Source organism: Poecilia reticulata, linkage group LG16 (genome assembly GCF_000633615.1).
Source record: "Poecilia reticulata strain Guanapo linkage group LG16, Guppy_female_1.0+MT, whole genome shotgun sequence".
NCBI lineage: Eukaryota > Metazoa > Chordata > Actinopteri > Cyprinodontiformes > Poeciliidae > Poecilia > Poecilia reticulata.
The window spans coordinates 7,935,904-7,962,208 of NC_024346.1; the positions used below are offsets into that span (position 1 = coordinate 7,935,904).

Sequence of the window (26,305 nt, forward strand, 5' to 3'; positions counted from 1 at the left end):
GACCAGGTTTTCTCTGTTGCATCTGTCTGTCGCTCACTCGTAGGGCCTGTCTCCTGTGTCTCCGCAAGATTCGTAGCCACTAAAAACACCCAACAAGCTAGCAAAATGAGTAAATAACAAATGTCTCTGGAAACGTTCTTTGCAAAGGGAAAAAGGTCCAGTGAAGAGACAAGAGAAGAGACAGCAACTTCCAAGAAAAAGAAAGCTACATTTAGCCGACCATACCTGGAGACCTACTTAAAATATGAAGTTATCGCGACAGGTGATTTCCATGCACCTGCTCTGCATAATATGTGGTAACTGGATTTCTAATGAGGCAATGGAGCCTTCTAAACTGCCCTAGATGGGACAGACTCGTTACAGAGAAACAGGCACTGATTCAGCACTGAGGTGGTGAGTTGTATTTTTCATGCCCTTTATGTTTGTTCTTGCTGTATATCTTATTTTAAAGCCATGCTTAAAGTTGCCGTAGTGATCAGAGAACAGAGCCATTACTCGTGTGATGTTGTTGGCGTGATGTTACGGGGACACTGCTAATAAAGCTGCGACTACACATTGGATTTATTATGATATTTTAAAAATACCCCAATTTTTATGCCAGTGGTATCATTTTATTTTAGTTTGTTTATCCGCCACACCTTGAAGGCCAGTGTGCGAAAATCTTGCCCAATATTAAACCAGTCCATGTTTCAACAATGGTCCGGAACCATTAAGTTAAGTGACGTCTATAGAGGCGATTGGTTGAAATGTTTTCATCCAGGTGGTATCAGAGTGTTGGTGGCTGATCTCAAATGCACTGTTTTGTTTTGGTAAATCACATGAAATCCCCAAAACATCCATGAAAGTGTGTTGTTAAAACGGAAAACGGCACTAAACTCCACCTATATTTTTAAACGTAAATTTTCTCACTATCACATTAAGATTTCAGTCTCCTCTGTCATCACTTGTCTTATTCTCATCACATATACCCTTAATGTCTAGCATCTTGACACTTCATTTCCACACATCTCTCAGTTTGACCTTCATATCTTTATGTCTTATCTGCCCTTTGGCATATTGCAATCACCCTGCTTCTCTCTTGTCCCAACCGTCTCTTCCATCGGCTGCTCGGTTTCCTTTGAGTCCCCCCTTCTTTTCCTTTCTGGACAGAGCTGGTTAGCCTCGTCTACTTTGCAGCATTTTATGGTCGACGTCTGTCACAGCCCCAACAATCCTGCGACAAAAGCCGCCACACAATACCCTCTACATCAGAACAGCAGCTTAAAGGAAATTTACAGGGCTATTACACATCTGCAACGACACAGGAGATTCGCAGTGGCCAAAAGAGCTGGTCTTAACACTATTTAAAAGAGAAAAATATAAACCGCAGGGTAGTAAAAGATGTCTGAAAATACTGTGAATACTGTTTAAAACCAAATATTTATTAAATGTGTGTGAGCAGCATGATTTCGAAGCCCAAATGAAAATGCTCTACTGGCATTAATTACATAACCAAGATGACTGCCAAGACACAATCCCCTTTTTATTCTTGTACTCCAACATTCATTGTCACCCAAAATCCCGTCTCAACATCGGCAGAAAAAACAAACAAAAAAAACAAAGAGTTGAATTAAAACTTCAGCATAATGCTACTCTAGTTTCCCATTGAGCAGCAGTAATAAAACCAAAACACCCCTATGGATTAAAAAGATGCATTAATAGAAATTTCCCTCCACCTCTGACTTTTCCGTAGCCTGTGTTCAATCAATTTATGACTCTGCTTCATCTCTCTGAGGCCCTGTGCCTTGTTTTATCTCTGTACCAATCCCCTCCATCTCTGTCTTTATTCCATACACACACTGAATGCACTGTTCTCCATCTCTGTCTCACTTTTTCCTCTTTTTCCGCCTTCAGCCACTCCCTCCCTTTCCATCTTGCACAGCACTATCTGACCAAACCTTTCGTTCTTTGTGTCAATTAGTTTCTCTGTTGGTTCATATTGGCCTGCCAAGCGTTACCTTTCCACATCATTCTTTCTTTTACCACCTTTTCTTTTGAGAGTCAAACTTTCTTTGATTAGATTTCTCTGATATAAGCTGATAAAAAAAAAAGAAGACTTAAGCCACTTTTCTTTATTTCTATCGCTGCCTTATTACTTCTGATGAAATTTTCATTTAGATCCTTTGGTCCAGCCACTGTATCATTAAATCTTTCTGGTAGGTCCTACTTTTACATCAACTCCTCCCGGTTCTTAATATTCATTACTAATTATGGTTTAATTAAATCATTTTAAACATTTCAAAAGCTGCCTTTTTGTGATTCCACCACATTTCATGTGCTTAGCACTGCTCCAAGTCTAATTTACTATCATGTTGCAAAAATCACTCTCATATTCACAACAGAGTTCCACTTTAAGATAAAAGAAACCCTCCATTGCTGCAATTAAACTTACATCAGTAAGGAATTTCCTTTAAATGAACACAAATTGCCCTCACAATAAAGTGGCTTATCTTGTCAGTGGAAGCACGTTTGTTCTCATTCCCCCAACTAATAGACAGTTGTTTGGTAGTTTGTAATTTAGTTACTTTTTTTAGTTGGACATTGAGTCTGAAATAAAAGTCTGAAATCTATCTATTAGTTGCCTGCTAAAGCAGTGATTTGCAACATCTGTTGCAAGCCCCTGGGGGAGAAGAGGGTTGAGAAAAATGTTTTGTATTTTCGCAGGTGTGCTGGTATGTGCAGAGATGATTACATACTGTAGGTCTGTATGCGATACATTAGTGTATTGAGATTAAGAATGTGTAATTCACTGTCTTCAGCATAATCAAACAGGATACCTAATTATGTTTAGGGAATTTCTAACCATCTGGAAATCAAATTTCAATGCTACATTAATGCCTCCAAGTGGTCAGGTAAGAACAAGTAAAATTAATCAGAAAGGAAGTGTTTAGTTTCGCTTTCACTTTCAAGCATCTGGCATGCCGAAGTAACTTGGTGCTCACCAGTGAACACAACGCAGTGTAACGTGGAAGATGTGGAATTTTTTTTTTTTTTTGATTAAATGTACCTGGCAGCCTGGTTTATCTGCTTATCAGCTTGTTTATGCTACAGTAGTCAATGCACATTAAGGCAACGCTGTTGTGTTTCTTCCCATGGCATTATTTATTCATATGCCATTGAAATAAAAAATAAAATAAAAAAAATATCCAATACTGGGATGTCGGTGTATTGGATAATTGTATAATATTACATTCCAGAGTTGTTTCAGCATTACACTGGACAAAAAAGAAATCCATGGTGACAGCACAATGTACAACAAGACAAGGTCACTACGGGTGAGTCTGTCGAGCCCTTTCTGTATGGTCACCGTATGACACAAAGCCCTGGTGCTGATTTTCTTCACCGTGTTGAAGCAAACAAAAAACACTAAAAAAAACCTCTGACATAAGGTGGTCTCTTCCTTGAAACAGTTTGGACTTTGACTTATAAAATACCACTCTCTGTGATTTTATGTGAGGCCAGTAAAAGAAGAGATGAAAAAAGGCACAACGATTTCCTGCATTTGAAGTTGCAGTGAAAAGTAAAAAGTCAGAAGAGACTTGTTTGTACACCATATTATATTTACACACACATATATANTATATATATACTTGTAACCAACTTACAGCTATCATAAAGCAAGATTATTTTAAATTTCAGCTGAGGTGATTTTGAATCATTGTATCTTTTAAGTTTGATGTCCTTCAACCATTGTTTAAAAATTATAATTCATATAATTAAATCCATTATCCAAATTATCCATTATAATTAAAATTAATAAAAATGTTTATTCATTAGATTTACTAGATAACTGATGGCTGATGGACTGCTCAACATTATTTTTATTGTAGCAAAGTATTTACTTTTTTCATTGATCTCAAAGAGGGGCGACACTGAATCTGGTTCATACTGTTGAAGTGAAGAATAAAGTTCTTAAATATCAAGACAAGTGTGTAAAATAAAAAAATGCAATTGTGTCTTTGATTAACTTACAAAACTTACAAAGTCAAGCCCCATAAAAGGTGGACTTGGCTTTGCAAGCCTGAACTGAATGCAGCACATCTGATTCGATTTACAACTGTAAATGCGTTGCAGGAACTTACGAGCGATGAAGAGTAAGAGCAGGAGCAGGACGAGGCTGTGCACAGTCAGCGAGAAAGATCCAGGGAGGAGGCAGCAGAGGCCAGAGCTCCGGACAGGCCTCATTGTATATTCAGGTCGAAGATGTGTGTTGTGTGTATGTCTGAGCCTGCAAGTGTGAGTGGCTGTGCAGATTTGATCAATGACTCCTCTGTAACCCTGCCTGAACTGCTACAGAGACACGGCTCTGAACACACACTCACTCATGCACTAATGCACTTGGATTTGTTCTCCACTGCAATGCTGCAGACACGTGCGAGGCAGCTCGGCTTTTACTTCAGTGCTGTTAGACACAAGTTGTTTGGGAACGACACTTAAATAAAAGAACTCTTAAAGAAAGAACCCACTATCAGAGCACAAGCAATGAAACTTGTTTTTGTAGCAAGGACACACAGGACGAGTTTGCAGTCAGAGGCTTACGTGGGTAACACAGCAGTTTCTAAGAGCTCTGGGTAACCACAGAGTTAGTATCTTCAATTCTACATCAAAAACCATCAGGAGATGGAGTTGACGTGGCAGTTTCTCAACAAACTATAGCAACTTGTGCTAGTCTATAAGAAGAAATCATTTAGACAGCTGGAAATGTCAAAAAAAAAGAAGCACAATTCTGATGTCAGAAAGCAATCCAAAAATAGAAAAAAGTTGTTGTTTTTTTCTTGTGCTAGATCTTCAAATGGCAGTACTGGGCAATGCTGTTCTCTTTCCAAACAGATGCACTTATGATACTGACTGAATGAACAACAACCTAATTAACAACGCTGTACCACAGTTTCACACTTTGAAAAACAGATATTCTGAAGGAGCTCTAATGATCAGCCAAATCTTAACCACACCAGCAAACCGTCTGCATGTCGACGTAGAACCACACTACTCTGTACCTGAAAACATCAAAATCCATGTAATTTAATTAGGTATAGCCCAAAACTGTCTTCCAAAGCAAGTCCAACTTATCTCCGAGGCTGAAAGCAATATGCTACATCACTGAATCCTCAAGCAAATTCTCAAAAACACTGTATTCAAATGGATCAAAAAGGAAAGTTTCTGTGCTTCTCACCCAGCGAATCAGGTATCAGAAGTCAATGTTCTTCTGAGCTATATACCCAAAGCCAACCAGAGCTCTGGAGAGACTGACTCGCTCACTAAAACTCATCTAGAGATATCTGAAGTTAAATAAAAGTCCTCAAGTCGAGTGCTGCACTTTAAAGATTGGGAGTGAAAGTACTTGGTCTGTGTTGAATGGTCGACTCGCAAAGGCTTCAGTAAGCTGCTTTAGTTTCAGATATTTCTGTTTGCCATTTCTCCATAACATTATTCACGTGGATGCTGGGGTCTCATCAATACACTAACCTTGTGCACACTGCAGAATGAATGGAGAGTGATTTTTCATGGTAATTTACACTTCTCAGAATAATCATAGGTTATCAACCTGCATGATCGTGCAGCATCGACCTTTCTAACACTTCCTATCCAGCCTGCTCCACCGGCTGCAACAGAACCGCTTGCCGGAATCCAGACACACACTTACTTACAGGCGCTGATCTGAAACCTGCTGCGTTTAAGGTCGTGGCAGAGCGCCGCTGATTATCAGAACCTGATGTGATCTTTTGGTGAGGCGTGCAGCTCTGTGACGTGTGTGCGCGTGTGAGTGTATCCATAAGCGAGTAAAACAAAGCGTGACGAGCAGCACCGCACACCTCGCTGAGCACTATCTGGTGGAATAAAGTGTGGGTGTCATTTTAATATCACTACACACACACGCCTCGCCCTCTTTCTCTGTCCCGCTGTAAACACGATGAGCTCTGACGGCGATGGCCCTGACACCTCGGGCAAAGCAGAAAGTGGCTCATCAGAAGTCTTCTCCACAGCGCTTACTTCATCGGTCAACTGGCTGTCGCAGGGAAAATTGCTCTCAGCTGGTGTGCAACTAGCAGCTTGTGTACGGCCAGTCTGAGGCCTGGTGCAGCACAGATGGAAACTAAATGCATTCACGTGCTCAGACTGATTCCTCAATTTGTCTTTAGTTTATCTGTCCTCGCGTTCTCTCTTAGTCCTGCTCCTTCAGTCTGCCTTCTCGCAGCAGCTTGTTAGTTCCCAAAAGTGCGTCCTTGTTTTGTTTCTCTTCATTCCCCGTAATCTACAAAGCCTGTTAAAATCCCAAAAGTGCGAACGCCGCCGATCACATCCATCTGTCCCTTTACTGTCCTCCGCTTGTTTATATAAGCTTGGCTTCCCTCCCCCTGCTTAGAAAATGTGCTTTTGTAAGGGTTGGATCAGTGTCTGCATATTTTAAAATTCAAGTTTGTGAAGGTTAGAGATGTGCATCTGGGGATGGTGCCGTTGACAATGGGGGTCTTTCAGGTCGAAAAACAGTGGCGGAGTGTGTCTGCACGTGAATGTGCTTGACTGTCCAGTGTTGGCTAAAGCAGGGTGTACATTTGTTTGAATGTTTGCCTCTTTCACTGTCTGCTGCCCATTAATGTACCCATGCAGAGTCACAGAAAAACCTCATAGTGCCTCTTTATGTTTAATGAACAGTTTTACGGGTTTTACAGAGCCATGGGAAAATCCATGGCTCTGTACGTTTGCATGTTTTGTGTCCAAGACAGAAAAAAAACAATAAAAAAGCATGGGCTTAGATTGTCTTCCAAAAGTAGTAATACCCATGAAACTGTCTTATATTATATCATAGCACAGATTCAAGATTATCCGAATAAAGTGGACTTCTATAACGTCATACTGTTTTACAACAAATCCCAACTAAATGTATTCAGGTTTGTGGTTGCCATGTAACAAGATGTGAAAAGTTTAAGGGGTATTAGCATCTTTGCATGGCACTGTAATCATGTTTAGTAATTCTGTTCGATTAGCTAAGCTGATGTTAACATGCCCCGTTGAAAGGAATCTGCCCTGAACTTTTATTGTTCGAACCCAGAATTTATTAGGAGTCTAATCAGTCTGTCAGCACATTTTGAACTAACACATCAAGCATAATGCAGTTCCTTTGTTCAAGCTGATGCCCATATGTACCATCATTACTTCTATTGACCATAAAACTGGCAATACAAAGCCAATAGCGGGCGCTAACTACGCCAGGCTCTTCGTCTTTGACTTTCATTATCCTGTAAACCGAGAACAGAAACACGGTTTTGCTTTTATAATAGCACCTCCGCTTGTCCTTAATCAGTTGATCATAAACTATGCGTTCTAATTTGCTGCAGGCTTTATTTACAAACATTGTCTCCAGTTCAATCGGAAACACCCTGTTCCCTATTATCGAGTCAAATAAAGTCAAATTAATTTATCAACAGCTTTTAACAAAATAGGGTCATTGCAGAGTGCTTTATAAAGCGAGAACGAACACAATTACAGACAGAAAGAAAACACATTGCAAATCATCGCACAAGTATGAGCGCATTGGTATGTCTGCAAAGCCCCAGTGTGGGCAGCCCCCCTGATGGGTGTATTTGTTTTTTGTCGCAATGTGTGTGAAAGCGAAGGAAGATTCCTGACACCCCCCTTCCTCTCTTTACTTTCGGCCTTCCTTTCTCATCGAAATCAAATTTTTAATGGGCTTCATTGGTGCCACCGTGGAATAAGTGTTGCCAAAGCACTTAAGGGGCTTAAGTCAGCAGCGTGCTAAAAATATTAAGCACTCAAACAGCCTTACATGGATCCATGCCTGCTTAAGTATGCTGAGGAGGTCGTGCCGGCATTTAATACCAATGGTATTAAAGCACCCCGACAAGACGGTGGAACAGAAATACGAAGCCATACAATGTGTAGCACAACTGGGAGTAGACAGAGAGACGGAGGCTGAGGCACGAGGAGACATGGTGACTGGATGCAACAAGGTGAAAGAACAGAATGCAGCTGATGATTACGGAAATAAGAGGGAAGACAGAAGAAGTTGTGCGCAGAAACTGGGGAGAAATAAAAGAAAAAGAAGCTAGCAATGTGGCGGAGGAAAGATACGAGGGAATTGGGCCAAGGTGTGGGAGGTAAGGGTTGATGGGATAGCTGTGAACCAGCAGCAGAGGGCTAATGCAGAGATTCTATCGGGAGGCTTATCCAAGATTAAATTTCTCTTTGTCCTTAAGGCGCTTCTTGGGTTAGCGGAAGTGTTGAATTTATTTCTTATGTCTCCCTTGAGGTTGTTGCGGGCAAGTGGGTTGGGAGCACGCTTGGATGTGTGTATGTGTGATGTGTTAGTGAGTTTGTCAGGAAGGGGGGGAGTGCATATGCACATGTGCTGGAGTAGATGTGAATCCTCAGGGTTTATTAGCTGGTAAAGTGAGAAAAGAGGGCATGCGTTTGTGAGAAGTAATAATACATCAAATGAACATCCCCCTGGGGGTGTTCCAGGATAAGTGAACATCTACAGGCATGATGGGATTTATGCAGACGTGTAAAAGCATAGAAATATAGCTTAATATCTGACTTTGGTTTCTCGGTTGATGAATACCGTGCCAAGCAAAAGTATGAACTTTTTTCACTTTGTCACCCAACAACCACAAACTTATTTTGTTTTTGGATATAATTTGACAAAACTTCAGTCCAGATGTGCAAAGTTGGTAGAGGCATAGTCCAAAGGACCTGCAGCTGTAACTGCAAAGAGATCTGTATCTAAATCTATTGATATCAAACTTATGTTTGCTTTGCTTGTTGGTTAAGTTGTCCAACAAAACTACTAATGTAGCAGGGTTACAAAACGGACAACATTCTCAAGGTCGATACCTTTATATTTTCTCCACTGTTCACTCTGCGAGAGCAGAAGCAAATATTAATCAATCAAAAATGTGACTGAATCTGGTTATCTGGAATCTGGTGATTAAAAAAAACAAAACAAAAAAACATGTCTTTATGTAGCTTGTGTCTTGTGTCTTGAAAAAGCTAAATACAAAAAGTATACTTTTTGGAGGACAGTTTTGTTACAGGTGCCTAAAAATAATACTGTGAAGAAGTTGAAAATACATTTTCTGTTCCTTTTATCAAAACAAAACTAAATATCACAAAATGTCTCAATTGAATTCCACATCTTCCATCCCTACGGCTTAGACAACAATATTACTTGGTTAGGTGTGTGAAAAGATATCGTTCAGCACAGAATGCTAGAATAAGGGGTTTACAAATATATGTTCACATTGATTCAACTTTTATTTAATTTCAAGATGTGGTTTAAACATTTTTTGCAAAACACAACAGACAGCAGAGACAGGGAAGCTTGTTCTCTGTGATTTTTACAGCCCTATTATAACCAGAATCATATATGGGCCATCTGGATTTATTATGATTTTATGGCTGTAAAACTGTAAAAAAAAAAAAAAATCAAATAAAAGTGCAGTGAGTGAGTGCTTCTGCCCTATTTCCAAGACAATTTCATCTTCTAGGATCTGGCAGTTATTCAGCACAAATGTATGTTTTTGATTGCGCAATAACAAGTGAAATGGCAAAACCAAAAAAAAAACAAACAAAAAAAAGCATATCAAATCCCGTCTGCTCCTATGTGATAATAAGAAGCTGAGGTTTAAGACCCAGGACATTTAAAGTAGGATGTGAAGAGATCTCACAATATTGAAATGTGATAATATTTCCTGATTAGAGCAAAACTGTCTTCCTAAGACGACACAACACTTTATTTTTTTTGTGGCAGCAGTTTGGACAACTTGATAAAAAATAAATAAATAAAGCAGTGTTACAGAGACTAACAAGAAGTTTACAAAATTAATTTGCACACCCTGAACGCTATTATTGCATTACACTGTTGCAGTCAAATAACTGAAGTTGGCAGATCAGAATTTAGATTTGTTTTTAAACAATAAAAAAGTCTACACAATAGACTCTGGACTGTGTTAGTACATCATTCATTTTAAGTTTTAATGCAGAGACAAATCAAAACCAAACTGAAATATTCTCTACTGATTTAATAAAACCCAGTTCATGATAGAAAAAGCCTTTACTTGTTTTGCTAAGTTCTGTGGAACTTGTGTGCCATTTTGTCTCATGAGCTGAATTTACTGTTATTTAAACAAATGCTTTACTCTTGCTCAGTTCTTTAAAGTCTAACTTGAGCATGGAGAATCACTAAAAGTTGGGATTAATGGCTAGTCAAAGTGGAGAAGTGACTCATACAAATGATATTTTCTGCAGTTCCACAACTCTGTCTCCATTAGATCATTTGAGTTTAAATATGGCAGCAGTCTGTTATGGAACAGGGCCCATCCTGATCACTTCTGAGTGCTGAAAACTAATCTGTTTCTCCAAACTGCAGCTGCATTGCTTTTTGCTGCTGCTAAGGTTTACTGCTCACAACAAATATATATTCCATGAAAAAAAAAATCTACCTATTCCTCTTACTTGATCAGAAAGAATATATATATTTTGCTAGTTTCTTTGAAGAATTTGCAATTGTTCTCCTAAAGTTTTCCTGTTCTCCCACACTCACTTGCCTGTCTTCAAGTTTATGCTGCAGACTTGAGTTTAATAGCAAGCCTAGAGCAATGCACAAGATAATCCAACTCGGTTATGAACACACTAATTAGAAAAGCCACAGTTCCACGATCTATGGGCGCCATCAGGGACTGCATTTTCCAAAGGTACAACTCGAGCTAACCTCTTGCTCCTGGGCAAAGGGATCAATACATCCCCATCATTTAGGTGGCTTTCGAGTGACACCTCCTTTCTTACTTCACACAATTCAGGATTACACAGTTTTGATTTCCTTTATTTTCACAGCTTGTTGACAGCGAAGGACTCTGGCAAATGTCAATATTGCTCTCCACATGACAGGCTAACAAGAATACAAAACAGATATCAGGATTTAATTCAATGCCTCTGAAATCCCAAGGACGGATGAAAATGCTTGTACAAAAGTGTGACATTGGAAATGATGTCTTACCTTTTCTGTGAGTTTTGTGAATACACATATCTGTACATACAAACTTAAGTCTCTGTATATTATTTTAAGACTGAAATATGATTTTGGTAAACAGATTAGGACCATATGGGGGTCCTAATCCTAATCTTTCTTCTTCAGCCAGGCACAAAATTGAGCAAGCATTTTAGCTAAGAAGTACCAGTCAGCAGTAAGTGAAGATGAAGAATGATATTGATGACTGGTACTAGTGCACATGACGGTGCTAGCTAAAGCTTAGTGCTGTGGAATGGAATGTTTTTCTTTAGTCTAATTTACTCCACTTCTTTCTCTTCATAACAGAGTAATAATTTAGAAAACACTCCTCTAAATGAAATCAAATCCAAAAGATTTTACTGAAAATATCCATGAGAGTGGATAATTATATGGCTTAAAGTATTTCTGAGTTTAGTGTTTTTTTTGACTGTAATGTGATGCATACTAAAAAAACATTATATAGAAATACTCAAACTCAACATGTCAGTGTTATTGAGAAACACAGGCAAACTGCTATGATGTGATTCTTATACAAGAAAGTGAATGTTTTATATCCCAAATAATTCCACTGCAAATGTGGACATTTATTGATTTGAAGATGCATCTCAATATAATAATCAGGGATTCTTGGTCGATGTAGGGAGAACAAATAATCAAGGGCTGGCTAAGGTTAAAATAATAATAATAATAATTTAAAAAATGTACTATGCCCTTATTTGTTTTATCAAGTGCAAAAATAAAGCTGCACTGTCCATTCTGGAAGCTACAGTCAAAAGTTGTTAAAAATAAAGAAATAAAGGTAAAATCTGTGCAACAGCAAGAAATAAGTGTAACTGTTATGGTAATTTTACACCAACGTCTGGTTTACTTTGCCCTTTTGTCAGTGAAGGAAAACAGATTTCAACAAAAAGTGATAAAAAAAAACTAGCATTTTATGAAAGCAGACATTTTGGAGAAAAAAAAAGTATGAACTTAGGAAATAAGGCACAGTTTGTAAAGTCTGCCTAGCAAAAAATGAACAATATGAAAAAAAAAAATACTGCTGTGGTTAGCTCAGATTAGTGTTAAAGGCCACTAGCACCACGCATAAAAGACAAAAAGACAGTTTTCAACAACGGGGAAATAAGAACAAAACATAGTGAGTTTTTTTTTTAACGCACTGGTTTTTACTGAAAAGCAGTAACTTGGTGAACCACACAAGGTTTGTCAAGTCTGTTTGACATAAATCAAATAGCACTCACATCTTGGTTTGACGACTGAAACTCTGAGAAACACTAAGTCGGACTATTTCGATGAGAATCGAGGTTTTTGTTTGCCTGAGAGAGAAGAGAATCAATAAAACAGTTACATCTTTCAAGTATATGGATGTAGGGATTGTTCTATTGTGGAAAACAACAAGACCTTGGAGCCTCGGTGTTAGTTCTCATCAAAAATTTCTGATACAAACTCCAGAGTGACACTGCAGCCCAACAGAGAACAGACCTGGTGAAGCGGTTCACAAAAAAAGTGACCTCAGTTTTTCTCCTTAAGCAGAGACCCATTATTTTTCTTAAAATGCTTTGGGTATAATCACAAATTATATATTTTATCTTTATGCAACCTTTAAATCTGCAACACAACAACAGATGCATTCTGTGGTTTTACATCAAGTTGTACCATAATTTCTTGACTGTTGATACCTGAATATAAGCCACACCCACTAACTTTAAAAAAAAAATATATATAGACTTATCGGCTGCAGGTTTATATGTTTGTCTGTATTGAGAGGTTTTACTCTGAGTTTGTTAAAAAATATTTTATTCCAAATATTTGACTCATTTTTTTCCATTTTATTAAAAAAAATTGTGAGTGAAAAAAAAGTTATGAACAGATAAAACGTCTTGTACTTTTATCTGTTTATGTCGCTTACAAAATCTAACCAATTACAAAAATTTAATTTGCTTTTGTCCATTTGCCAGCCAGCGCTTTTTTATTGAGCTAAATGTGACTGTGTGGTGAAGCTAACTAAAATTGAGCCAATTATCTATTAGACTTTTAAATTAAATTAAATTAAATTAAATAAAAAATTAAATCACATAAAAAAAAAGAGAAATAATTAAGCAAATCTCATCACTTCGCCTACTGGATGTCACTAACACAGAACCTGAACCCAGCAACTGGCAGGAGAGTTAACTTCAAAAAGGTAGTTTTGTTTTTCCTTTTTATTATTTAGTGACATTTTTAACAAACAGGCCATATAAGCATATATGCATGTGTGTCGCGTTGTGTGGGTCAGATGCGCTGCTTTGCAGTGCCATGCGTATCGCGGTTACATTAATTTTTGTGCGTACCCTCTGATTACATCCTGCAGACTTCATCACCCTTCCTCAGCCGCTCATTTGTATCAATCTCAGTCCCCTTTTGCCTCGCTCTTGAGCTTGTGTTCCCCTCTTCATTGTGCACCAGTTCAGCCTTTCGAAACCCGTTGGTAAAAAAGGTATAAAAAACAAAAACAAAAACGTATATTAGCCGCATCACAGTGTTGAAAGCGTTTGAAAGAGGCTTTTAGTTTGGAAATTACAGTGAATTAACAAAACCACTGGCTGGTCAGTGAGAAGCAGAGAGGAGCAGTTCACCTATAGATTATCTGGAACACATAATGCACATCACCGAGTGGAATAGGAGGATTTGTAGTATTTACTGATAGAAAAATAATTGGGTGCACTTAATTACACCCTGTGCTACAAATTTAGTAGCTATTGCATTTGTTTTGTGGACTGGGAGCCACAGTTGGATGACACAGATACTAGAACCGAAACTGCAACTATGCTGGATAATTAAAGAAACACCTCAGCCTAAACATTCTTCTTTTATTTATTTAATTTTTTTTTTTTATAAATGTAGGTATTTTAAGGAAAATATCACTGAACACATTGTAGCATAAGGGGAAGCAAAATCCTGAGATGCATAAACCCGCATGCATAAATGCTTTGAATCATAGTCTCATCAAAAGATGAGATCAAGATTTATAGCTTTACTTTATAGTAGAAAGCCAGTACATAAAAGTAGCTTTGTGCTTAAAACATTAGACAAAGCTTTTAACTTTCCTGATTAAAAATTCTGTCAAAGAAAACATTGTCGAGTCACAGATTGAAGCGTTTGGCTTCTTGTAGTCTGGTAGTGAATGAGTTAAAACACTTGTCAAACAAATCAGACATCCTTTGAGCCGATCCGCTCTGCACATGAAGCCAGATGTGGTATGAGTGCCTGAGGACTGTCTACAAAAAGTTGGACATCTGACACGCCTGCTACCGCTAAGAATACTTAAACTCGCTCCATATGCTGTCAGGTGTAGGTGAATAACATCAAAGCAAATTATGAACAAGTAGATTTAATTTTGAGCAATAAAATTATTGCATTCCATTATGTTGTTATAACAACACCGCCCATCCTTATTGGCATATATAAAAAAGACGTGCGAAAGTCATAAAATAAATGATTTTTTTTTTGCAGGAGTATAATCTCATACAATAACTGGAAAAATCTAAGTTTTAATTTGACTCACTTATTCAGCATGGAAAAAAGATGATCCCTCTTAAGAAATAATTGATTTTATTAAAACCACTGAGGCGACAACTATTGTCACACCTTAAAATTCCTATGAAATGAGCACTTTACCTTTTTTAAGCTAATTGGAATTGAACAGCTTTACCTTATAAGTCATAAATTCCTGTTCCATGAAGTGATATAGAAGCTAATTTCCATCAGCACTCACGGTCTGGCTTGAAATTAACTCACTCTAATCACCATGTCACTATGTACAGGGTCACGATGAGTTGCTGCTGAACTAGTTGTTTGAAAGGTTGTAGCACCAGTAGAAACTAAAATGTGACGTTTGTGAAAGTCTTCAGGGACTTCAACTTTCTTTGGTGAGAAGCAATTTAGCCACATTGCTTTTCACCATGTGGCCGTTAGAAACGGCATATCCGTATCCAACTGTATTTATTGTCCACAGTTAGATACGGTGGTTAACTTGCGATGCTGTGAACCTTGTGAAGTGAAGGCAGCTATGGTATATATGCGCTTTTAATGCATAATACTTAAACTCTTTCACTGAGTCGAAACAGACATTAACTATGAAAAACCTTACCAGGTTTAAATAACAACTGTACGCTGCAAAAGAAACAAATTATATTCAAACTATAGTTTGAAAAGTAGCAGCGATATTCCAAGAGATGTTCCATCTGAAAGAAAAAGAAAACATAAACTGTCACGAAAGCCACCACAGCCTCTTTTAATGGCAGCTACCTCTTAGTTTGAACAGACAAAACAAGAGGTGCACTTGTGAGAAGTTAGCACAGCAGTCGCACCGGTTATTGTATGTGAGAAAAATGCTTCAGAGAAGGCGACAGCTCACGCCAGTGCGAATAATAGCTGTAACACTTGCATTGAGGAAAGCTACAGCAGGAATCCAGATAGCTGCAGTTTTTCTCATTTGCTCAGATAAAGAGAGCTGCTGGATATAAGGTGTTAGACTTTACAGGCCATCAAGGCGGTAAGGTTTTAACACAGACATGACACTTGCTGCTCTGGGCTCTTGCTGTTTTCCTGGCTGCTCTGTAAAAAAAAAAAAAAGAGAAAAATAGATATTTGGTTTGAGTAAGAGAATGCATTACAGGCATATTTTATGCACCGCCATGCAAGTCATCCCCCCGCGCCCCGCCCCCCTGTTGTGATGCAAGTTAATGCTAAACTCAGCCTTCCCTTACTCAGTAAGATAAATGCAAACAGTGTTACCTGCCAAGTTGAGAACGTACTGTCGAAGCTTCCTAACGAGTGTGTCTGTGTGCGCCGAGAGCCACATACAACACTGCTACCTGCTGGGAGTTACACTCATTATCCATGCGGCATCACACCTCCCAGTGACAGGCTGCAACTCTCTGCTCACTGTTTTCTCTGCCGCTGTGCACGTGTCAGTCTCTCTCTTCTTTCCCTTCCCGGCGCATGTGCTAACATTTTTCTGTCGCCGGAGTGCAATTTTGTTTTGTTCCCTGATGTGAGCCCGACTAATAGTTGTCAGTGTGCCAGATGCGCGTGCCAGCTCCTGTCTTGGCCCTTATTACTCACTTACACAGCGTCTTGCAAAAGTATTCAACCCAGGGAAGTTTTTTAAGTTTTATCACGTCAAAACCAAAAACGGAGATGCTGCAGTTTTATGTGACAGACAAAAACAAACAAAAGCATTAAATGATTTTAAAGCGGATTAAAAAAAGACATGTGGTTTTCAAACATATTAAAATTAATTACAAATATAAATCTGAAGTTTGAAATGCATTTGTATTCAGGGACCATTAAACTGACTAAATAAAATTCTAGTCAACAAATTGCCTTTGGAAGTCACAAAATTGGAAAAAGAATCCATCAGTCTGTATCACTGATATCTCTGTGAAAACCTTAGAGATTTGTTAGAGAACACTGAACAAAGAGCATCATGAAGACAAATGAGCACAGCAGACAGGTCAGGGATAAAGTTATGGAAACGTTTAAAGCAGGATTATGTTATAAAGCTACATCCAAAATGCTCAAGAAGCACTCTAAATCCATCATCTTGAAAATATGGCACAACTGAATGAACTGTAGAAATCACCAGCAGCAGAAAAACATACTTGTCTTCTTTCAGTTTCTACAGTCAGATTAACGTCTGCAAGCAAAACTCTATGTGCAATGAAAAGTTTAACTGTGCATACAGTATTCTGTGAGCTGGATGGACCCTGCACACACTGTCCACTGATGATTGAGGTTTCATAGTCGAATGTACCGATTGCCTACATTTCTCATGTCGAATTCCCTCATTTCCCACAGTCCAAATGAATAGCAGACAGTTAATGAGCTAGTTGTGGCCTTAGCCCAGGTTCTTCTCCAGCAGGTCACCAACCACACACTTAGAGCAGCTCAAAGTAGTAGTCTGGCTCATGTGCATCCTTGTGACTAGGTCTGCTGACTCGCAACTTCATCAACTCAGTGTCACATAAATAACAATGTGAACACCATTTCCTGCCAACCAACTTACTAAGTCACACATAGAATGCATCTTAAAGGTTTACTTTTGCACAGACATGTCTGGCGGATGTTTGCTTTAAATTCACACCGAGTCTGCGGAGACTCAGACACCGAGTCTGCGGAGACTCTGTGTCTGAGTCTCCGCAGAGTGATCGTACTTCACTCTGCGGAGTGAAGTACGATCAAATATGTAAGGGCCTTTGCCATCCAATAGTCAACTAACCCCTAAGATTCCAGCTAACCTGACTGAACTTTGACGTCCAGACGTGCTAAGCTGGTAGAGACCTGCAGCTGTAGCTATGTGATGTGATATTCCAGGCCACACCAGCCTGCTAAGGCCAAAGCCCTTAATGGCTCATTTTTTGTGTGCTCTGCAGGGGGGATGGTCAGTGCACTGCAGTGAGTCTGTGTAGCTGGAAGCAGGTTGCTGTCGTGGCATAAGGTGGTTGATTAGAATTGAGCAGCAACGGGCCACCTTGCTGGAGGGAGCCCTGCCAACTGCCTTGCCCCCATTACGCCAATCCACAAATGCCTAACAATGGAGTAATTTCACCCTTGCATGATATAATCTTTCCTTTCACCCAGTGACTCAATGGAACCCTTTATGGCTTTTTATCACATCTCTCTCTCTCTCTCCCTCCCTACCTTCATCTCTTTCTGTCTTCCTCGGATGCCCCCCACCCCAACCCCGCTAACACTCGCCGCCTTCGTTGCATTTAATTCCAAACCTTTTCTTGCCCCTCTTCTCTCACTTCTGACCTTAAAGAGTCTCTTTGCGTCAGAGTCACTCCTTTTACTCTTTCTGCTTCTTTGTCTCCTTCTATCACTTTCTCTCCCTCTCTCTCCCTCTCTCTCTCTCTCTGGAGGAAAATCACACACTCATCAGTTTGCCGGCTCTGCTCCTGACGAGCAGCCTCGCAAGGAGAATATTAACGAAGCTCCTCTGCCAATTAACACCTAAAGCACATAACAACCTTTTATGCCAGTGGACGCACCTGAGTGCATGCATGCATTCATGCACAGGCAAAAAGACCATCTAAACACGTGAACAGAAATACGCAATTCCGCCCAGCATGCCCAATTTTTCGCCAGCTCTTTCTAGGAGCTAAGGAGGTTTATGTATGACAGATAATCACACATTTATATTCGCTGTTCTCTAATAGTACTCTGGTAGAAGAAGGAAGAGATTTATAGGAGCTAGCAGAAGTAATGAAGACAAGGTGATGCAGACAGTGATGAACAGCTCCAAGGAAGAGGAGAAAGCCAGATTTATTTACTGTGGAAAAAGGATTGAATAAAAGGGGGGAAATCAGCGATAAAGGGCTACAACCAGATAGCCTCGAGCTAATTTGAAGATTTTGGTGGTAGGTGAGAGTATTCAGACACGCACACACATGCTGGGCACTGACATGCACCCATCGTGTCTTTGCCCAAGCAACACAATGCATAAAACATGTGTTAGAAAGGGCATTGGTCCTGAACTTTTACACAAAGTCTCAAACACACACACACACACACACACACACACACGCACACGCACACACACACACACACACACACACACACACACACATTTTCTGGACACAAGTAGGGCAGTATCCTCGTATGCATAAAACATAGTGAAAGAATGCAGGCGCAGGGAGGGTGGGGGTGAGGGAGATAGGAAGAACAAGTGCGAATGGACAAAAAGTGTATGGTAATGACCCGGATAACGAAAGCCGCCCGCAAGAGGTGGAGAGTCAAATGCAGAGAGAGAAAGAGGGAGAGAGAGAGAGAGAGGGGTGAGGATGAATGCGATAAAGTCACAGCAAGGAGGGAGGGAGAGAAACTTTCCTCACGGCCCGCCGCCTTTGGATCAAACGGCGTGCAAATGAAAAATGGAGATGAAATAATTAGACAGGGTGACTAGAAGCGCTCATCTAAATATGTAAATGCACTTAATTTTACTTTGATTTGCTCCACCGCTTCCCTATCACATTCCCACTTTCCTCTTACCATTCTTTCCCTCTTCTCTGTTTCCATTATGCTGTTTTTAGATTTTTCAAAGCGGTTTTTCTTCTTCTCCTCACTCTCCTTCCTCCGTGGCAAGCATCTCCTTCTCCTCTGGCCTTGTTTCATCTGCTATCTTTCATTGCATATTAGAAAAGAAAACTATATTTACACAACGAGGGTTACATTTTACAGACTTGCAGCAGTGTCTGAGGAAGAAATAGTGTGTTCAATTAGCTCATTCACGCCTGTCTGACTTTTTGATGTAAAGTGCATTTTGCACAAAATATGCATGTGTTGTGCATAATTATTTTGTAAAAAATAAGATGTTACCCAGGGCTGATAAAATCAAATCCCCCCCCCCTAAATTTTAAGTGTTTTCACCCCTAACAAAAACAACCTTGTGCTTGTTTAACCTCCCTGAGTGAAATACAATCACGTTGTCCTACTTTTCTGAAGGTTTTATCGACAATTGTACACAGGAACTACCAACATGATCTGTAGAAAGCAGTTTGAATATTATACAAGGTTGCTCAAGCTTGTAGAATATTCCTCCCAACTATGGCATGAATAGGAAATGTGCATATATTAGGATTCTATTTTCAGATATAAGTTCATAAGAGTCACATTTTGCCTTTTTGTAAATCCAGTGAACTCTTTCAAGTCTCCAGACTCTCCAGCCTTACAGCTCTGACCGGCCTACCTCATTGTATCATGCTGAATGGAGGAACTCGGTTCCACTTCACACTAGGGGATACCCCATGAGGACACTTTGGACTCCAAACTCCAATACCAAGCTCAAATCTGATATTTTATTAAGAATAATGGAATATAACCAAACAATGTGTACAACCTATAATGGTTTTGCAGCAGAACATGGCGAACTGGGGTATAACTAAAAAGTCCCAAACAGTAGATCAATGGCAGGTAAAGAGATCTTGGTTCTGATATAGGTTCTGATTCCAATTATTTAGAAATGCCTTGATCAGAACATCAATACTTGAGATTAGCTTTGTGCATTATCACTGGATTTGTTTTCATACATAAAGGATTAGTTACAGGTCAAATTTCAAATTTTTGTGAATGCCATGGAAACAATTTTTTACTTTCTAACAGCTTTTTAGCACAAATAGTTTTGATGTTTATGAAATTGGATATCAGAAAACAATATGCTAACAAGTGCATCAGCAAATAGGGGGAATTTCATGCAGCAAACACCATAAGTGCATCTACTTGCTGCAAAACCTCTGGACAAATATCTGTCCTTTTTACAGATGGGTTCAAGTGACTATCAGGATGCTGTAGAAGGGAACTGGTTTGGTGAAAATCAAATAGCAAGGACACTCAAACAGCTCAATCTGGTATATATGTACAATCTGGTTTATCTGCAATCACAGACTAATGAGGACATGTAGGGCGATGTCAGGTTCAATACAGTCCCAGAGGACCGCTGCTGTTGGATTGAGCTCAGGATCAAATTTCCCAATTGAAAGACGACCTTAACCACAGCCACTTTAAACATCTCCACACAAGGTTTCCGCCAAATGTCTTCAGCTGCCGTGCATGTAAAATGCACCAAGCCTCAAAACCAAGTTCTGCTTAAGCACTTTTAGGTAGAAGGGTATTATTCTACAGTCATTATACAGATGAAAGATAGCAGATCATTATAAGAGATTTTATTACCTCCTTCAGCAAGGAATACTGCATGGGAGAGCAATTTATCAATACCAACCTAAATGACTATATTATGTGGGGAAAAAAAAGAAAATATAGAGAAGTTTGCATATTTATCCAGATTTTAAGATGTTAGATCATGTGTTTACACAATTTTTTAAGTTTTGGTACAGATTCATTTTCAGTAGACAGAACGCATGAACCTTGCAAGCAGAACGTCCTACATGAGCCTACAAGGCACAACATTAAAATGTATTTGCCATGCATATTTAATTATATCGGTATAATGAAATCTAATAATTGCTTTTTTTTCTTCTATCTTTTTCAATGAACGTTTTACGAAATTAGCGTTTAAATTGCAGCATTAGCATTTTCCCCCGCCATGGTTTCATTTTTTTTTTTTTTTTTGTAAAGACAGCTTTCAATCTCAACATGACAACAGTAGCTTGAGGCAAAAATGGAAACATCAAAATGTGACTTGGTTTTTATGTGTGGTGTTTGTGGTGCGTCTGTGGCGGATTATTAGACAGTTGATGAACAAAGGCAACCATCCCTCTTAGAGGCAATCTGTCAGATCTCTGCTTTAAGTGCTCCACCTCTTGTATCAGTCTATCACTTCTTTCTTCACCTGTGCTCTTTCCTTCAGTGCAGCTTGTACCAAACATCTCTCACTGGGACAGTCCCTGCTCCAACAAGGTGACTCTGACAGCACTGCCTCTGACTTGACTTCTGACGAATTTCTTGTCAGTACTGCCAGTTTACATTTGTTTCCTTATGAAATAAAAAAACAGCTTTTTTATAGGTAGACATCTTTTGAAATGAAGTGAATAATTATATTACTCAGACTTTATTTTGCTTGCGAGGCCGTTTCCATATTTCCACATTCAGAATTTTGATCACCGAGTCCTGACTTAACCTTAGTTTGTAAGGAAAACCAACTTTAATATTTATGAACAATTCAAAAGCAAGAGATTCACTTTAATAGGAAATAAATAACTTTTTAAAGTGGGGTAGTCAGGAATATTTAGGGGAAGTTAAGATTTTACCTGAACTCAGCAGCTGTCAGGGCAATCTCAGCTTAGAGAAACTAAAATAAGATTTTATGGGGAGAGAAAATAGCAACTCAGATGCAGTTTAAACGTCTAAATAAACTCACTCTAAACTTTTCTCAAAGTTTTAGCAAACACTACACCTCATGTTGTCACCATCTTCTCCACTGAAACAGTGTCATTGTCTCCTCAACTGAACATTTGTGCTGTTATGATAACTCCATGGATAACCTCTGCTTGATAGAACTAGAAGTTGTGTTGTCCCTCTTGACTCAAAGACTTTTTCCTCCATAAAACTTCCTCATATTTATCTTGAAAAAAGAAAATCTAACCATTATTAGTTGCTAAATCAACTCCAGCCAATCAGAAGTAGTGTGTGTCAGTGTTACTAGAAAACGTACCAAAGCTGTGTGAGATTTTAAGAACAATGAGAAAACCTGGATTTCACAAGCAAAGTTTGCTTGGAAAAGAAACATTGAAGACCAGATAATGTGAAAAAAAAAATTCTATTATCGATGACTGGAATGTATGAGGAGAAATGCATACAAATGATTGGCACCAACTATGTTTATGAATTCATACAGGAATTTGTTATTTCAAACAGCATGAAGACACAGAAGCTGTGGTTTACAGTTCACTGCTAGCCGGAGATTTGAGATTGTGAGTCAGTGTAAAAGATTTATTTACTCATCTATTTACACAACTGAATTACAGTTATCTGTCTAGTGGGACAAGAACTTTTTAATTTATTTTTTACAAAGTTTCTGCGGTACTAGTGGTCAGTAATGAACAGAAAGCAGGGCAGAGATTGAAGGTGAGTAAAACCTGGGACATTTTTTTTTTTTTTTCTTTAAAGGTGAGAGATTTTTAATACGGGACACTTTCTAGCTCAAGCCAACTAAAAATTAGATTCAAGGATTCCTCAAAGATGCCTGAAAGATTTAAAGCAGCTCTCCAGGTATGTTTTTGATGAGGGAATAAAATCATAACATGAAAGCTCAGAAAGGTCATTTTACATAGTACCCGCCATTTTACAGTTTCGGTTTTTACAAGGTCAGAAGCTTTCATTTTGGGGTTGATTTACACATTTCTAACCGAAGCACGCTCATCTTTAAGAGACAAAGCTCATCTCCTTCCTCAAAGGTAAAATCCCTTAATGTCTTTAGATTATAGGGTAGTGAACACATTGATTAACCAGATCCTAAAAAAAAAAAAAAAAAAAAAGAATCTGGGAAAGTTAAGTTTTTATTCAGGAAAAGGGAGAATCATTCTGAGTCTCTTTTGTTAATACCTAGATTCAAGTGTTTTATGTTTTTATTTAATAAATTAAATGTGTCACACTTTTACAGTTCAAAGTATGTTTCTTGTGCAATCATCAGATGGCTATAGAATTTAATAATAGAGTGTTCCCACTCGACATACTGCCTACATGATTCTGTACAGCACTCCAAAAGTTGCCATATTCATAAGCACCTATCACTCTGCCTCCACAGAACTGACCCTGGCACATCACTGTTTTATTCAACGTTCTTCACCTCTTCTTTTCTTAATATATTTTACCTCTAACTTCCCCCTCAGGGTCTGTTTATGCACAGTTATATCCATCAGCACTTTTAACAACATAATATCATTATGGCACCCTCTTTTGATAAAGGGTGCAGAAGGAACATATGGCTCACATGAACTCCAGATAAAAATACCCAACATTCATCCATTTACTGCTACGTGATAATTATTAAGTGGCCTTATCTGCACTTCTGATCAATTTAATAAGCAGAGAGGGTCGAGTTTAAACCAATGTGCACAATTACAGATCCTTAAATAGGCTCTCCATTCTGTTAATTGTTTCTCATCTAGACTGCTGATCAGTTCTGATTAAAAACGCAGAAAATAATGGAAAATTGGCAAATTTCTCCTTTGTCATCAGTCCTAAAAAAGGTTGTCATTCACAACTCAGTGGCTCATAGCTCATGCGAATTGAGACTAAATGTGGAACCCTCTTAAACTAAAAGAAAAAAAAAAAAGATTGATTTATCCACAGGGCTTTCTTTGCCACGTCCATTGTGCGGTAGCTTTCTGGACGTTGTTTCCCTTAACAAGCTAATGATTGTTCAAACTGATTTAATGAGCTGATAGCAGGTTTTACTACACAATGCATGGTAAATGCATTGTGTATTTGCGCCCTCATTCCTCTATTTACTCAAGTTTAATAGAGAATTTGTCAAACATCAGCAGAGGGACAACATCGCACACGGCACCAAACCTGACCAGTCCAAGCTCAAAATATTTATTTTCTCCTTTGAAAAATACCAAGATTTCACATTTAATTTTGCTTGATCAAAAACGCAGCAGGGGAGAACCAAGGGGACTCCGTGCTATTCAAAGAATTAGCAGAAAAAGAGGAATGAGATCCATCGCACCAACACATGTAGCCGAGTCGCTATCAGACAGTGTTTTATCTTTGCGCCCCCAAAGCACCTGTTGATAATTCTAATGAGCGGAATAACGCTCCCAGCAGGGGACTAAATTAAGCTGCAGGAGTCACAAACAGACCTAATAAGACACTGCGGCCTTTCAACACTGATACATACAGCAGATCCCTGGCTGGCTCTGGGAGGGAGAGGAGAGCGTTGCAGTTATTAGGTGACCTCAGAAACTCCCTCATGACTTTAAGGATGATTGTATTTTCTTAATATATGTGTACTTTCTCATGAAAACATACAAACTCATGAACATTATGTCTCTGAGTGATGCTTTCCTTTATATCTTTGTTTCTAAAAGAGGAAGTCATGCCATTATTTAATAGCAGCTTTTGCTCTGCTATGCCTGCAAGATGCTAACAAGCACATAAAAACGCATATATACAGGTGTAATTCTACGATTTAGAAAATTATTGGAAAGTTAATCATTTCAACAACTCAAAAATTATATAAATTCATTAAACATGGCGGAATAGTTCACTCATCTATTTAATTTTGGTGAATGAAAATCAAACTTCAGTTAAGACATTATAGAAAGAAAATACAAAAAAAGTTTTTCATTCCAGAAATGTTATGTTATCGCCTGCACAATCATCATGGGGAAAAAAAAGCGTTGTCCAGCTGACAATAAGTGACATCCTCCATAAGGAGGGGAAGCCACAAAAAGGTTGTTGTTGGAGAACAGGTAGCTCAGTGTGCTGTATCCAAGCATATTAATGGAAAGTCTAATAGAAGAAAAATAGTAGGGTTGCCTTAAAAGCGTTTTAAAAAAAAGCTTATTCAACATGTTTCAAGGCATGTCTCTTCAAGGGGTTTCACATAAAGATAGCCAGCAAATGGCCTAATACTATCTCATTTTTTGTGTTAACCAACTCCTTCAGCAGAGACAATGTCAGTTTTGTTGAGCGTAGGCTATGAAAGGAAAGGACAGGGCAGTTTTTCAGTGTTTTTGAGTCTTTTTTTTTTTCAGAAGACGATAAATGTTGTATTTTATCTGAAAATCAAGGTCTCAGAATATTAGGAGAGAGTGGAGAGGCTTTGAATTCAAGCTGCTTGAAGTCCAGTGTTGGGTTTCCATGATGATTTGGAGAGGAATGTCCTCTGTTGGAGTTGGTCCAATGTGTTTTTGCAAATATTTATCACAGCCATCTATGAGAACATTTTAGAAGACTTGCTGCTTCCCTTGCTGACAAGCTCTGTGAAGGTGCCAATTTCATTTTTCAGCCAGACTGGGCACCTGCTTGCTCTGCCTAAAGTACCACTACCTGGTTTAATGACCGTGGTCTATCTATGCTTGATTGGCCAGCAAACTGCCCTGAACTGAAATCCACTGAAGAAAAAAACAGAGAGGAAGAGAGAGACAGAAAGTTTCACTTTTTTATCTGAATACCTAAAAAAATGACATTTTGACAATATTACTTGCATACTATACGGTTTGGTTTACACACAAGTAACTCTCCAGCTCAAACTTTGAAGAAATGTATAGAGTACCAAAAGAATAGATGATGTGCACACACGCTCCCAGTTATATACAATCACCCTTTCCAGCTGTCCCTTTTACACACCCAGCTGCTTGTACCAACATCCACTGCCTAGCAACCACCTATCAGAAAATATGTCCACCTCCGGACCCAAGCAGCCTGCTTCTGAAAGACAACCAATCAGGTGAGTGGCTCCCCAGGGACGAACGGCTGTGATCAGGAAAAGAGGTGTGGGTTTAGTCAATAAGGCTTCAATATTGTCAACAGCAACCTCGGTTGTTTTTTCTCTCTTTTCTTTGCCAAGCTCTTTTTATATTTTTTGACACCTTTATTGGTGTCAGAGCACTCAAACCTCATATTCGTCAGGTGTTTCACCCTCTCCTGTGTGTAGGAGGCACTTCATAACACTCATGCCCAAACCTGCTTTGGAAAACATACTGCAAAGATATATGAAGTAACTATGGACTTATATATTTTTGATCTTTTCCAGTTAGATTAAAAGCAGACACATCTGAATTCTAAATATAT

The 26,305-nt window shown here is 38.8% G+C and overlaps 1 protein-coding gene across 4 annotated transcripts in view; it reads right to left on the reverse strand.

The window, feature by feature from the left end:
• cadm4 (cell adhesion molecule 4) overlaps positions 1-26,305 on the reverse strand; it is a 226,755-nt gene that overhangs the window by 57,689 nt on the left and 142,761 nt on the right. The window contains exon 1 of one of the 4 annotated variants that reach the window (XM_008431152.2): positions 4,122-6,340. The exons of the other annotated variants lie outside the window; for them this stretch is intronic. Within the exon in view, the coding sequence (XP_008429374.1) occupies positions 4,122-4,224 (103 nt within the window). The 5' untranslated portion in view covers positions 4,225-6,340. Of the gene's footprint in view, positions 1-4,121; positions 6,341-26,305 lie in introns of those variants that run through there. 4 annotated transcript variants of the gene reach the window in all.